At 41.1% G+C, this 14,594-nt stretch overlaps 1 protein-coding gene across 1 annotated transcript; it reads right to left on the bottom strand.

The window, feature by feature from the left end:
* Window positions 1-122: 122 nt before the first annotated feature.
* On the bottom strand, window positions 123-12,983 carry si:dkey-234i14.6. Its single transcript, XM_005934142.3, has 5 exons — window positions 12,016-12,983; window positions 8,935-9,111; window positions 3,733-3,942; window positions 2,045-2,258; window positions 123-1,533 (listed from the first exon to the last, which is right to left on the bottom strand). The coding sequence occupies exons 1-5, from the start codon at window positions 12,499-12,501 to the stop codon at window positions 1,355-1,357; spliced, it is 1,266 nt and encodes a 421-aa protein (XP_005934204.1). The 5' UTR covers window positions 12,502-12,983; the 3' UTR covers window positions 123-1,354.
* Window positions 12,984-14,594: the final 1,611 nt, after the last annotated feature.

Genomic DNA, 14,594 nt, shown 5'->3' with positions numbered 1-14,594 from the left:
TTGTTTCTAATGTCTCTGTAAAGCACTTTGAATCACCTTGTTGTTGAATTGTGCTATACAAATAAACTTGCCTTGCCTTGCCTTGCCTTACATAAAAAAATTAAAAAATATTGCACTGTCTTGAATAAAAACATGACTCATGACTTTTAAAATTTGAGACTGCACAGATGCAACAAACAGGACATACCACTAGGTGGAAGTGCTACTTCATATGGAGTTTTGCTGACAATGCACACTCATATTTTATTTCAGTTTACTCTGAAAACATTTTGACATCCAGTTTATTTACAGCAAGTAATCAACAAGACACTATTGGTGCATATAATAACACACAGATGATGATGATTTGTATATTTGCTTGTATAACTTTGGGATATTTTAGACCTTGACTGATATACTCTACATTTGTGGTTGTTTTTATTGCATTTTTAACTGCATTTATTAAAAAAAAATTAAAAAGAAAGGTTTTATGCAAACATCATCAATTTCAAAAAGTCACAGTCTTTATTAGCACTTTAACAGGTTCATGTCACTGAAATGCTTTAAATTACCTGAATCAAAATATTAAGAAAAGAATAGAAAACTCCAGTTACATATTCAAAATATGCCAAAAAATCTCATTTACAAGGCAGCACACAAAAATGGGCCACTCTAGGAAACACTTAATACCATCACCAAAATTACCACCACATCATTAGACAAAAATACACGCAGAAAAAAGATAAGAACACTTTAGAGCAGCTGTTCTGCACGTGTACTAGACATCAGTTCGAGCTCATGATGCTGAAGCTCTGTCTGCTTTTCTCTAGGAACACATGGTGTGTCACAGAATGCAATCAGCTAGATTTAGGACAGCAAGTCAGATGTTTACCTAATTAAAGAAAGTGGATTATTAGTCTAGTTATGCAAATGTTTTCAGGTTCCGTGTTTCCCAGCATGAATAGATTCATTCACTCCACATAACAATGCAGCTAAATTTGGTACTTTACCAATAGCAGTATTATTTATTTTTTGGTTTTCTTTTCTTGTCAAAGATTACATCAGAAAGAAAGACATTAAAGCAAATGGAAAATACTAAGAAAGAGAACAAGGACATGAAATTCAGTAAAGATCTGTCCAGCCAGGAATCAAACCCCACACTCACTGCTCAGGAAATTTGAACCGGTGTGCTATGTATCCTCAGTCACTTGGCCATAGAGGCACCCCAGTGGTCCTTTTTTTGTTTTGTTTATTTATTTATTTACTTTTTTTTTTTTTTGCATGATTTGCATGATTCATTGCAAACACTCACTAAACAATCCACCACCACTTTCCACTAGATGGCAATATGCATTCGTTAAGTCATTCTGCTATTTCATTCATACATTGACTCAGCCAGACCTGTCTGCTTGAAGGTTTCAGCCACATGTCTAGAGTGCAGCATCTTAGCTGACAGTGCCTCAAGAATATCATTCTGGTCCACAGCTGTAGCTGTCCGGTAAATGAAGGTCCCCATAGACTCCAGGCCTCGCATGCCTAGATTCACTCCACAACCTGCAAAGGAAAGGAAATTGGAGAAAGGAAAGGAAAGGAAAGGAAAGGAAAGGAAAGGAAAGGAAAGGAAAGGAAAGGAAAGGAAAGGGGGAGAGATAAACCACACACAGCATAAATCCATTAAATAAAATCTATCTGTTAAGGTATAACACATATTTAAGAAGTCCACATTTTGCACACAAATATCAGCCTATAAAACCTTGAAGTTAATCTTATGGTCTAAATGAAAACAACACGGTGACACATTAATAAATATTCTGCAGCATTAAGACAAAAGCAGATAAGCGTCGGCTGAAAGGCCACTGAGTGCAGTAATGACTCACACACCCATCAAGATGTGCTATACTGCATGCATAAAAAGGATTTATCCTCTCCTCGCATCTCTCTTTCCTCCTATCCTACTCTTTTTAATTTTCTCATCGGTTCACAGCTTTTTTTTCCCTGCTGAATGTGAGGAAAAACACTGTCTTTTTCATGGAAGTGCAATAACTGATGTTTTATAGACACCTACCTGTGTCAAAATTAAGGACACGTGCCGCCTCACCCTCCACAGTGACCGCCACATTGTCCCCTTCTATGTAGGCAGCACTGATGCGTCTGTGCGACAGCTGAATCTCAAAGAGACGACGGCTGCACTGCATGTGATGGAGGGTCACATCGTTGAGACGAGGCTCTATGTCTGTCTTATAAGCATTGAAAGATTGATGGAAAATGTTCTTCATGATCTGGGAAAAACAAACAAAAACGGCAAAGTTTCCAGCATGATTAAAGGCCACTGATGTTTGAGGTGAATGATGTTTACACATGTATCAAGGCTACAGTACGGACTACTCTTAATCATGCTCCTGCCACAGAGGTACAACAAGAAGGTTTTAATTTTCTTAATACAATGAAGCCTTGATAAAAACAACAACAAAATTCCAAAAAACAAAAACGGAAAACTATTTGGCCCCTGAATAGAAAGGATTTGGGGTTGTAAACATAATCATATGTTCTGATTATTATTTACAACTGTGTTAATGTGCCTGGCTGTGCAAAATATATGTTACCAAAATAAAAATCTGCAAAAATCCATCGCAAGTTCATAAAGAGCTAAGCTTTGCTGATAAAAGCTTTTTTAATGAATGTTTATATGAGCCAAAGCAGATTCAAACTTTAATCCAAAGATTTGCTTGAACAAATTAATTCGCAACTATTGCAACTGTAACTATAGCCATATACAACTACAGTCAAGCAAAACTAACCTTATCAAATATAAAACGCTTGTCTTTGTCATATATCATATGAATAAAAGATTATTCGGTTTTGCTCTGTTAACTCAATAGAAAACCCAGGCTTCATCTTGGAACTCTGAGACATTGTGTGTGTGCGTGTGTTTATAGATTACACAGTTATTTGATTATCCACTAAAATACTCAGGAAATTATTTCGTAATGAAATGAAAGGCTTTATAGCCTGTTTTGCTCTGCACATACGCAAACTGTTCCTTTTATCATCAGAACTGACTTGTGAAAAATCATGTCAGTGCACGAAAACTGAAGAAGAAATGTGCCCACTGATGGCTGACAACCATAACTGAGCATACTGAGTGGCAAGCCTCTTCTTTCACTCTCCCTGCTTAACTCTGCTCTTCTTCGACCCTTACTTGCACAGTCAACTGTTACCAAGTAACAGTGTATTTGAATGGCCACCCACATAGCAACAAGAGCTCCAAAGATGGCCTTGTTAAGTACCTGTGTATACTACACTACATGCTGTGGCTACAGGCTACATATGATCAAGATGTTACTTGACATGAAAACCTGAAGACTTCAAATAAAACTCCAAGAACGTGCTCTACAAGAAGCACAGGGGGGTGATGACTACACAGATAACTACAGACAGCCTTTCTCTACACACAGAGACACACAGAGGGGTGTACTTCATCTTTCTCCATTTCTTCATCTTGGGTTCTTTTTGGCTTTTACAAAAAACACACACGGGCCAACACACATAGCTACAGGCAGACACTAACAGGCCATTTGCTGAATGAAAAGTGATGAATAGGCAGATTAAGAAAGAAGTGAAAGCCAGTGGTAATATCATCTGCCTCTCTACTACATTAACAGCTAAATATAGCCATAGAAATGTATCATCTGGAGTCCCTGTCGATAACGTATACAAAAACAAAACAAAAACGGAGCCAACAAAGAGTCTTACAGAGGAGTGTGCAGTTTGCCTGAGAAAGCGAACCATCTTGGTGTCAGAGGCAGGGCAGACAAGGGCCATGTAGCGGTTTCTGAAAGTGCCATAGATCTTCAAGTGAAAGCCAGGCTTGGCTGTTTGGTTTCTGTGCTCTCTGAAGGCCTCCACTCCATAGGCAGACAGGTCAAAGTAAAGGCTGTGAGCGCGGATCTCCGGAGTGGGCACCTAAAGTTTAAAAAGAGAGGGAAGAGATCAAATTCTAGATGAAATTATATCAGAGTGAATAAAATGTGCAACAACCAGCAATGAAATAGTGTCATGTTACATATCATCACTAGGCCATTAACATGTAAGGAAATCTAGCTCTATGCATATATACATACAGAGAGTGTTTGGGATGTGCATCAGGAAAAATCAACAGGCATGACTATTCACACCATATCTGCCTGTAGAGCTGTGCTCACATGAGTGGAGCTTTAGAATAGCTTAATATTTATTTAATGCTTAAATCTAGCAGTTACTTCTCATTTTCCTTCAAGCTGTTATTGATTCATTTTCGTTTCAGTGACATAAACCAGAGGGATCAAACAGCATTTAGTGCTGCCAAGGGAGACGGTGACAGAACAGGGCAGCCACTGGGAGGCTATAGAAAGGACAGTAGGGACGACCAGGCCATATCCTGGGAGGTAAATTCAATCACTACAGGAAACAGCCAGAGAGAAAAGTGGCCAATAAAAGGCAGCCACACCGCCACTACAGAGAACGTGATATGAATTGTTATGGTGGCATACAGGGAGACCATGCTTGTGTTCAGATATTAGTCAGATATTAGCCTGGAAGCTTTTCACCTGACGATGTTTATTTATCTTCCTCCAAATTAACCCTACGCGTTGTCAGTGTAGATAATCTATGCTCTAATACAACAACCTTTCATCCACATGAATCATGCAATAACCAGCAAGAGCTACTACCTGTATGGTCTGGACAGGATCAGGAGCACTGATGTAAATGTCATTTGTCAGCATTTTGAATATCTCTGCCTCAAAGGATTGGCGGGAATGTGATTTTGGACTCTAACATTTCAATGGACATCTCATATTTGTGATTTTATTAATGGTTTCTATCTTAAATTTGTATGCCTGGCATTGTCCACATAGGATTATCCCTCTCTCTAAAGCAGCTGCATAGTGTAATGGTAACACTACAGCAGTTCAGAACAGCAGGTTGGGGGTTTGGGTGCCAAGTAGGGCGTGCATCCACTAATGGGGGGAGCTCTGCTGGACACCTAGTTTGAGAGTCACTGCCCCCAAGTGTTCTGGCGACCCCTGCCTAGCTCTTCTCTCAGCCCCAGGTCATTTTCATATTCCTTTTTCCTGATGTTGTATCATTTGGCATATCTGTATAAATATACATCTAAGGTATATTTGGTATATCACTGAAGTTGTCTTTCTCTGCTTATCCACCATGACCAACTCTTGTTGGTTAGGAAACACCAGTTTATCAGTCACCATCTGGAAGTCCCATAGACATGTATGTAGTTGGCATTATCCATAAAAGGGTTCTCTGAGGCACAGAGTCGTAGGCTTTCTTGTAGTCAATCTAGGCGGTGCACAAGTTGGTCAGTTTGGTCTTACAGTCTTGGGTGACTGCTCTATCTACCAGTAGCTGGTGTGTTTCCCCTCTGGTGTTTCTGCCAGGATTTTAGCTTGCTCATTCTCAGTCACCTTTGGGGTTGTATTCCATTTTGACCTTAGGTTTCCAGGCCATACTTGGCACAGATGTTCCTGTGTACCAGGGGTGGGGAACTTCAGGTCTCAAGGGCCAGTGTCCAGCAGGTTTTAGATCTCACCCTGGATCAAAACACCTTGAATCAAATAATTAGTTCATTGCCAGGCGTCTGGAGAACTTCAAGACATGTTGATGAGGTAATTTAGCCATTTAAATCAGCTGTGTTGGATTAAGGACACATATAAAGCCTGCAGGACACCGGCCCTTGAGGCCTGGTGTTCCCCACCCCTGTTGTATTCTATGCCGGCCTGCATGCTAGCATCTTTGGTGGTTGCACCTTTCCTAGCTGTCTCTTTGTGGTTCCCATATACGCATGAGATTCCAAAGTACTTATAGCTATCCTCAGTGTCTGCAATGTTGCCTTCTGGCAGTGCAACCCCTCAGATCTGATCTTCCCTCTCTTTGTTACCATCTGACTTCACTTCTCCAGTCCACATTGACATTCCATTGTCATTGCTGTGAATCCTAGTGGTGCGGATCAATGATCAGTTACTTCTTGGCATACAGCTTGATGTTATCCATGTAGAGGAGATGGCTTATGTTTGCTCTATTCCGCAGTTTGTATTCATAGTCAGTCTTGTTAAAGATCTGGCTGAGGGGGTTCAGGCCTATAAAGGGCAGCAGCAGGGATACAGAGCATCTCCTTTGTAAATCCCGCAATTGGCTCAAAGTTGGCCTCTTGTGTTGCTTTCCACTTCCTCACCGAATTTCTTCATCTTCATAAGATCTATGATAACACAGTTTGACAGGCATAAAATAGCATTTCTCTGTCAAGAAGTTAGAGTTATTACCTGAAATCATGGTGTCCTTAAATATTTGGGGAAACGGGATAAGCAGAGGACAAAACAAGAAGCTGCAGGCCTATGAAACTATCTACAGCAGATAAACATGGCTTTTCAAATGATCCATCTATTGTTCTCTGGAGGTTCATCAGAAATGATCTCAGTGGAAAATAAGTATTGAACACATCACAAATTTTCTAAGTAAATCTATTTCTAAAGGCGTTATTAACATGAAATTCTCACCAGATGTCGGTAACAACGTATCCAATCTACACATGCAAACAAATGTGTAATAATGAGAAATGACACAGAAAAAAAGTATTGAACACATGAAGAAAGGGAGGTGCAAAAAGGCGTGGAAAGTCACGACACCAGCTGAAATGTATCAGTAATTATAAAACAATCTTGCCATTTAGTGCAAATTAATATCAGCTGGTTCAGTCCCAACTGATGGCCCATAAAAACGGAGTCTCATTACCAATGTTTTGCAACCTTATAGCTGCAAAACATACTGATGGGATTGGTTACAAAAGAATTTCTAAACTACTGAAGGTTCCAATCATTTCACCATAAAACTAGTACAACCAGGTGGAAGGAACTATGAGAAGAGCTGTCCAAGAGCCCAAAAGAATAAGCACTGCACTGCTGTGGCTTGTATGAACGCTCGCCACGCAAGACTCCATTGCTGAAGAAAAAGCATATTAACGTGTGTTTAAGGTTTGCTGAACAACATTTAGACAATCCTGTAAAATACTAGGAGAATACAGTCCGGTCGGATAAGACCAAAATGGAACTCTTTGGATGCTATAATATACACCATGTTTAGATGTCAAAAGGCCACAAAAAATAAAGGTGTTAAATATTGACTTTCAATCCTGTTGGACTTGTACAAACTCTTTTTTTTTTTTTTTTTTTTACCTCATATACTATATTTTTTAAGCATTTTTGCTGAATGTTCTGAAGTCTTCTTCCTATTTGTCCTCCTCGCCTTTTGAAGACCTTTATTAGTTTGTCAGATAGCACATCTATCTGCGAGAGTAATCTGGACTGCAGTGGCATGGTGGTAATGCGCTTAAACTCTGCATTTATCTTCAAGTGTAAAACTCCAGTTGGTAGTAGATTTTTTTTTTTTTTTTTTTGCCTGTCCCATTTGGTTCTTTAGCCATCAGAATTGTTGTCTGAAGACCAACAAGGATACCCAATGGATTTACTTTGCCAAATGGATCATCGTGGCATTGCCGTATTGGTCCATTTGATCGACCTTTGTTTTTATTATTTATTATATTTTATTTTCAGATGTTACAGACGGGACAGACATGAGTGAGGGATAGGAAAGGGAGAAAGAAAGAGGAAGGAAAAGAAAAACAGAAGGGGAGAGGGACAGTGAGAAAGGGGGGGAAAAAAAAATCTCCTGGATCACCTGTTGAGAGAAGAAGAATAGAAAACAAGCAAAAAAAAAAAACATACTAAACACAACACCATCGCATTAATCTAGCTAAGTGTAAACAGCAGTAAATACTAAATATTCAATGTTGTTGTGCAGCACGCAGGACAGACAGCGCACAATGTGCTTTGAAGTAGCAGCCAAGAAAGGTGTAATTTAAGTCTACGAGCAGTGAACACCCGTGTGCATACCTGTGTGGATCAGCGCGCTTGTATTCAAATGGTTTCCACATGTAATGGTCTGCAAGAGGATGTAGCGAGCCATAGCCCCGTCCCCCAGGGCATGAAGCAGGCATGGAGGAGATCCAGGCCCCAGACATCCAGAGGCCCCAGAGTGCGAGAGCCCAAGGAGGACCACCGGAGGGGCATCCGTGCCACCCTCATGGGAAGGGCTGAGGATCCCCAGACGAGGCGTCACCCAGTAGCCACCGAGCAGAAGCTAGAGGGGGCTGCACCGGCGTGCCCGCCGGCTCTGCCGGCAGCCAGCTGTGCCAGAGTGAACCGAGCCGCAGGCCCAGAGGCCGGAGGCCCGAGGGCCCCCCGCACCCCGGAGGAGGCCTGACCGAGCAACAGGCGCCAGGCCCCGCCAGGTAGCCACCGGGAGTGAGCCGGTACATACCTGAGTGCCCAGCCTCGGACACCAAGAACCACCAATGCACCGACCCCTGAGGGCATCACAGCTGATGTTCTGATACCTTAATTCATATTCACTGAGCCAGGAGCAGATTATGAGTCTGTCGAGGGGAGTGTAATAAATCCAAAGCTTTATCATTGCCTTCACCTGCTCCATCAGAGCAGCAGCTGCTCTTTTCAAATTCTATGAGTAAAATCAAAATAGAGCTACTGTTGATGCTGATGAGATTCAACAGTCTTCCGAAATCTGGCTATTCATATGACTCATATATTGTGTGAGACTGTTATCGGCTGGTCTACATCAGTTTCTCCCCAGATTAGCTTTATGGGAGTCCAAATAAAATCATCCACAGTGGGACATCCCCTCACTGTGTTTATTCTTTACACAACTGACAACCTGTTGACTGTTTTGTGCTCACATGCTTTCTTTAGTCTTTGCATAATGTTCATTCATGCATCAGATCATTGTGTGTGTGTGTGTGTGTGTGTGTGTGTGTGTGTGTGTGTGTGTGTGTGTGTGTGTGTGTGTGTGTGTGTGTGTGTGTGTGTGTGTGTGTGTGCATTTCCTAACCTGTCTCTGGTCTAATCTCTCTATAGTTGCATTAGCTCCATATGCATGGCAGGACTCCACAGTGTAGTCAGAGCTGATCCCCAACACAGAGCAGGAGTCGCCGCAAGATCCATCAGCTACCACAATCACACGTGGCCAATTATTGTGTGGAATCTGTCGCAGGTAATCCTCGGTGAACTAAAACAAAAAGGAATAATAAATTAGTTAACAGCCAGTTATCAAAGAAGTGAAGATAACAAAGCTTGTAAAGGAGTTCTGGCTGTAACTATTAAGCAACCCGTAAATTACAGGCTAGTTTACCTGCAAAACAGGTAAAATGTTACAAATTGTATAGAGGTTAACATGGCTGCAACTACAATCCTTCTTCCAAGTAGAGGTGAGATGCTGTGTAAACTTTAAACCTTGTACATTTAAAAAATTAATAATCCAAGAATTGTTTCTTGAAATATATGCAATCAAAAAAGGTGTGTGAAAAAAGAGGGTGAAGGAAGGTTGACTGGGGAGGTTCACCAGCTTGTAAAATAAAGCACGGGCAGGTAGCTAAACTTTTCTTGTGAATCATTTAAAGATTCAGAGAATCTTCATAAAACTGAAATCAAATCAAAATTTATTTATATAACACATTTAAAAGCAACAATGTCGATCAAACTGCTTCACAAATTAGGAGCGAGTGAAATAATTTACCAACAGCAAGACAATAGCAACACAAGACAAACATAGAAACCAGCCAAATGATAGTCAACTAACTTCAGTCAAAGCCAAAGTAAAAAGATGAGTCTTTAAGAGAGATTTAAAAGACTGAATAGACTCAGAAGTACGAAGGGCAATAGGGAGATTGTTCCATAGTCTAGGTACTGCGATAGCAAAGGCACGATCGCCTCTGGTTTTCAGCCTAGACCTAGGTTGCATTAAGAGCATCTGGTTAGAAGATCTTAGTGCTTTTTTTGGGTTACAAATGGAGAAGTTCTGTTAAACAGCTCGGCGCCATATTATTTAAAATTTTATAAATGAGTAAAAGAATTTTAAAATCAATAGAAATTTCACAGGAAGCCAATGTAAGTTAGCTAAAACTTTCACTGAATGAAAGGGCAAAACTGGTTATTTTCTTACCCAAAATATTGAAACCTCTACTTTTTAAAATTACGTTTTACATTTACTGCTATTTTCATCTTTGCTTTTTCTGCATTTGGCATTTTTGCATCTGCTCCTTGACCAGCTGGCTGACCTGTTCTTCCTCTACTTACTAATCTAAGTGGCAGATGGGTTGTAAATATACCAATAGCCTCCAAAGGCTATGTTTCTCTCAGCAGCTGCACATCTTTTAGACCTTTATTACAGTCATGTTGTATGCATGACGGCCTCAAAGTTAAACAATACCTCCTACCCTGTGGATAGGAGGAGAAGGATCAGACCAAGTTGGGTACACAGTAACAGGCTTAAAGGGACAATAAAAGGGTTATACAGAGGGTATAAGAGCTCATAGCCTAATAGATCTGTATTTAATCCATTTAGTCTATACAGTGAAGAGATGATTTAAAAGACACCTTTTCTATTCTCAGATCTTTGAAGCATTGATGGGCTAGGAGATAAAAATACCTGTCATCACACCCACAGCCCTTTCTAATAAAGAAGAAATTGTGAACTTGGCAGTGATTCTAAACATAATTGAAGTCAGATGTGTTTATTGACCTCGTCTTCCACCTTCCAAAGGTTAGTGAGTCACTGAAGAGCAGAGGAAAGATGAGCGGCTCCTAGCCAGAGCCAAAAAAGCAGCATCAGCTATGATACGGTCTGACAGATTAAATAATGCTTTCATTCTGTTTGATGAGTAGTTAGAAGGGAAACATCAAAGTGTACTAAAAACATCATAAAACACCCACATTCATAAAATCTAGGCTTTATTTTCCAGTCATGCCACAAATATTCACTGAACACTTAACCATTGTTTGCCCACTCTGAGCAATGACAGCTTCACTCTGGGCAACCATTCTGAGGTCTTTGTGTTAGTAGGTTAATTCTTTGTCATGAGCTGAAGTCTAGCTGCAGGAGGATCCGGTCCTCCTGCAGGTGAGTAAATGCTATGAAAACTATGAAAAACAAGTTCACAACAGGTATATCAGTCATTATTTCATCATCAAGGCTATGTCATGCCATCAGGTGCAGGAATACAGAGTTATTATGAATTTGGGGTGGGAATCCCTTTTAAAAAATCACTGTGGAAATCTATAAAAAATAGAATGGATTTGAAAAAGTATTACAATGTGAAATCAGTTTTATTTTTGTGCTATAATATGTTTAGGTTGGGATGTGTTTACTGTAATTCTGCCATTTGTAGAAAGGATTCTCCTTGGGTCTGAGGTCAGCTTACATAACATGTTATTTCAACTGGCGGTTTCACTCTGACCTTTTACAGTATTTTGTGAGGACCTAGGAAAATGGTTCAGTAGTAACTTTATATTGTGACTAGAGTGAATGATCAAACTGATCTACAGAAAATGAAATGTAAGGCTGAAGGCTCACTCTTTGCTGCCAATATAAAAAATAAAATAAAATGTACCCCGTGTTTCAGTGGGGAGTTCAGTGTCGTGCTGAGAGATATACAAAAAGAAGAATAAGATTCTTAAATGCAAAAAAAGAAGAAAAGAAAAGAAAAACGAATAAGTGAGATGCAGCATCAGACATGGTTCACTGGGAGCCTGAGATTGAGCCTTCGAGTAGACACAGGGACATACATCTATGTCACCATCACTGATGGCTATCAGACCCCTGCTGGAGTGGAGAGTCTTTTGGAGAATCGGGTTTTGACAGTCAGTCATTGCAAAATGAGGTAGCGTGGGAAGTCCGCCTTTTTTCTGGACTGACTCATCGCACATTTTCTCCTCAGCTCACTGGCGTCTGTGTTGAATGAATTGAACGAAATGAAGTTGTGTATCCTTTTTCAGTGAGCACAGTGAAGATTATTTTGAGAATTAAGTTATCTATAACACAGAAAACACCGAGGAGATTCAAGACATGTTGCATACAGAGACCGTGCGATTATCAACTCATTGAGCTAACTTAAAATCGGGGAAGAGGGCATACCTTGGTTCCCAGCTGCACCTTGACGTCCACCCTCTGTTTCTTCTGCTCCAGGATGCTCAGCAGGTACTCCTGAAACACGCCTATTCTGGTGAAAAAATGATCGTTATGCCAGCAGCCCTCCATGTTATCAAAGTCCACCCCGAGTCCCAGCAGAAACTTCACACTGCGGGGATCCAGAGCGATCTGCTGGGGCCGGGAGAGCAGGGCGGTCCGGTACCTCTCGTCCAGCACGGTCAATTTCAGCACCTTCCCGGAGCGGACAGCAACCAGCGCGGCCGTCAGTCCCACGGGTCCCGAACCCACGACGAGCACGGAGATCTTGGCCCGCCACTGTCTGAAGCCGTCCAGGCTCACTTTTATCACGACATACAGGGCCACTGCCACCAAAGTGCTCAGAGCAGTGTCATAGGCGAGTGCGCGATACTTTTCCTCCGTGTCTTCCGCGATGCCACCAACTCCAGCATTTTGTGACTGTAACCCGTCCATACCGCGAGAGCAGTTCGGGCTTTTTAACGTGTGGAGCGTTATCCCCTCTTGTTTTAATCAGCTTGCCGTTCTCTCGTACACGGTAAAATAGAAGCAGGCTTCATGCACAGAGCCTGATCAGCTGTGACTGGCCTCATGTGTCCTCTCCTCGCTCCTTCAGCTGCAAATTGCCTCGCCGCTGCAAGCTCCACTCTCTCTCTCTCTCTCTCTCTCTCTCCCCCTTCTCTGTCTCGCCTAGAGTACACTTAGGTGTGTGTCCTGAGTGTCAGCAGAAAGCGAGCAGTCTGACACAGGCAGTATACGCACACACTTATGAAAGCACCAAGACTTCATAAAAAGAAGCAGTTCCCCATTCCTCTTTCCTGGATCCTGATGGATGCCTGACAGAAAAGCGCGCAGACTGTTTGGTTTAACTCTGTGAGAAATTATTGATTTACCTTTTCTAAAACAAGAAACGTCGATACTCTATTTCTCTCCCTCACACACTCACACACACACAGTGGCACAAGGTTCGTGCCACTGTAAACCGACTGCGCCAAAGCAGGACTTCAAGCAGTGTACCAACATTTGACCAACATTAGTGTTGCATTCCCACATTCATAACAGTAGAAAGAAAGAGTTAACAAATCTGACTGATCGACTGTTTGGGGGGAAAGCAAAAAGAGAGGAGGTATTGGAGACTGTACTGCAATCACATCCGCCTGTAGGAAAGCTTCACATCCTTTCTAATCTCTCATGTATCCAACTGTGTTATGTAGTTAATGCAGTCAAAGGACCATGTGTGCTGCCATCTGTATTTAATGTAGTATGCCTGCACTTCTGTCTATTCTTTCCCTTTCTGATTCATTTCTATTTCATTTCCTCCGTGAACTAAAGAAGGCAGTCGCTCGGAAGATGCTTCACCATGGTGATGGCTCCTCTGAGGACAATTCATATGAAAAGATGCATTTCTGTGGTGCTGCTGCTCTTTGAAAATGGATTTATTGGCAAATTGAAAGCAGCAGTTGAGGATGCAAAAGCAATGTTCTTTTTAGTCCTGTTTTATACATGTTATGTCTTCGCAATAACAAACAAGAGGCCCATCCACACAATTCCTTTCACATTTTTATGAAAAAAACAATCAAAAAGGTTAAAGACACACGTCACCAGAATCCTCCATCACTTCTGATTTCTCTGCTGTTACCACAGAATTATTACAATGCATCTCATTCATCATACTTAGCATTTTAACAGATTCTCTGACCTTTAAGCCCCATTGGAGCCCTGCTTATAAACACTTTATAGGTGACAGTGATATCAATTTATGTAAGTGGCTCCAGATGAGACAAAGCCTTTAGGTAGTCTGACAAGGATGGCTATTTTGCTATATTTGTTTCTGATTATGTAGGAACAATCTGCATATTTATCAACCCATTTATCGTGCCAAAGATTTGAAAGAGAGAATAAAGGAGAGGAAAAAAACACAAAAGATAGAGGGAAAGAGAGAACGCGACATATTGGTGTGACATGCTATACCTTCACCGGTAATTGGTTTCCACCTCTACTAAGGTGCCTGGCAACGATCATACAGTCCAGCCAGTTCAGATGAAAAGAGGAATGAAGCTCTAATTACAGTTCAAACCTACAAAGTGGCATTACACAGAAGGGGCTTTTCCAGGAAAATGAATGGTCACCCAAAATAAAGTGCTGAGCTGAAATCATCTTTGATGACTGATGACCACTTTCTGGAACTAACTCAATGCAAAAAACAAATCTTGCCAAATCTAAGAATAACCTTTAGCTATTTTTGGCACCGTTTAGCTTGAAATAATAAATTGGAAAACAACCAAGCATCAGAGCAACATTCAGCTTTAATTTCTACATTGTGGAGCTGGAGATAATCCTTTCACAAATCCTAGAATTTGTAATGTGTTTTGATTGTCTCTTTCATGGGTCCCACAGCAGTCTTTCGCCTGAGCAAAAAGGAGCACAGAGAGCAAATTTTCATCAGGTTTTCCCACATCTTACAGCCAGCAAAGGGCCTGCCCGTGGATCTGCAGGTCATTAGACAGAAAACAAGTTACACCCTCACATAATGAATACAAACCCTCATT

This window comes from Haplochromis burtoni, unplaced genomic scaffold (assembly GCF_018398535.1).
Source record: "Haplochromis burtoni strain Fernald_Lab_line unplaced genomic scaffold, NCSU_Asbu1 Contig_179, whole genome shotgun sequence".
NCBI classification, from domain to species: Eukaryota; Metazoa; Chordata; class Actinopteri; order Cichliformes; family Cichlidae; genus Haplochromis; species Haplochromis burtoni.
Note: the sequence above shows the minus strand (reverse complement) of the source record. Positions and strands in the feature narration are given on the sequence as shown.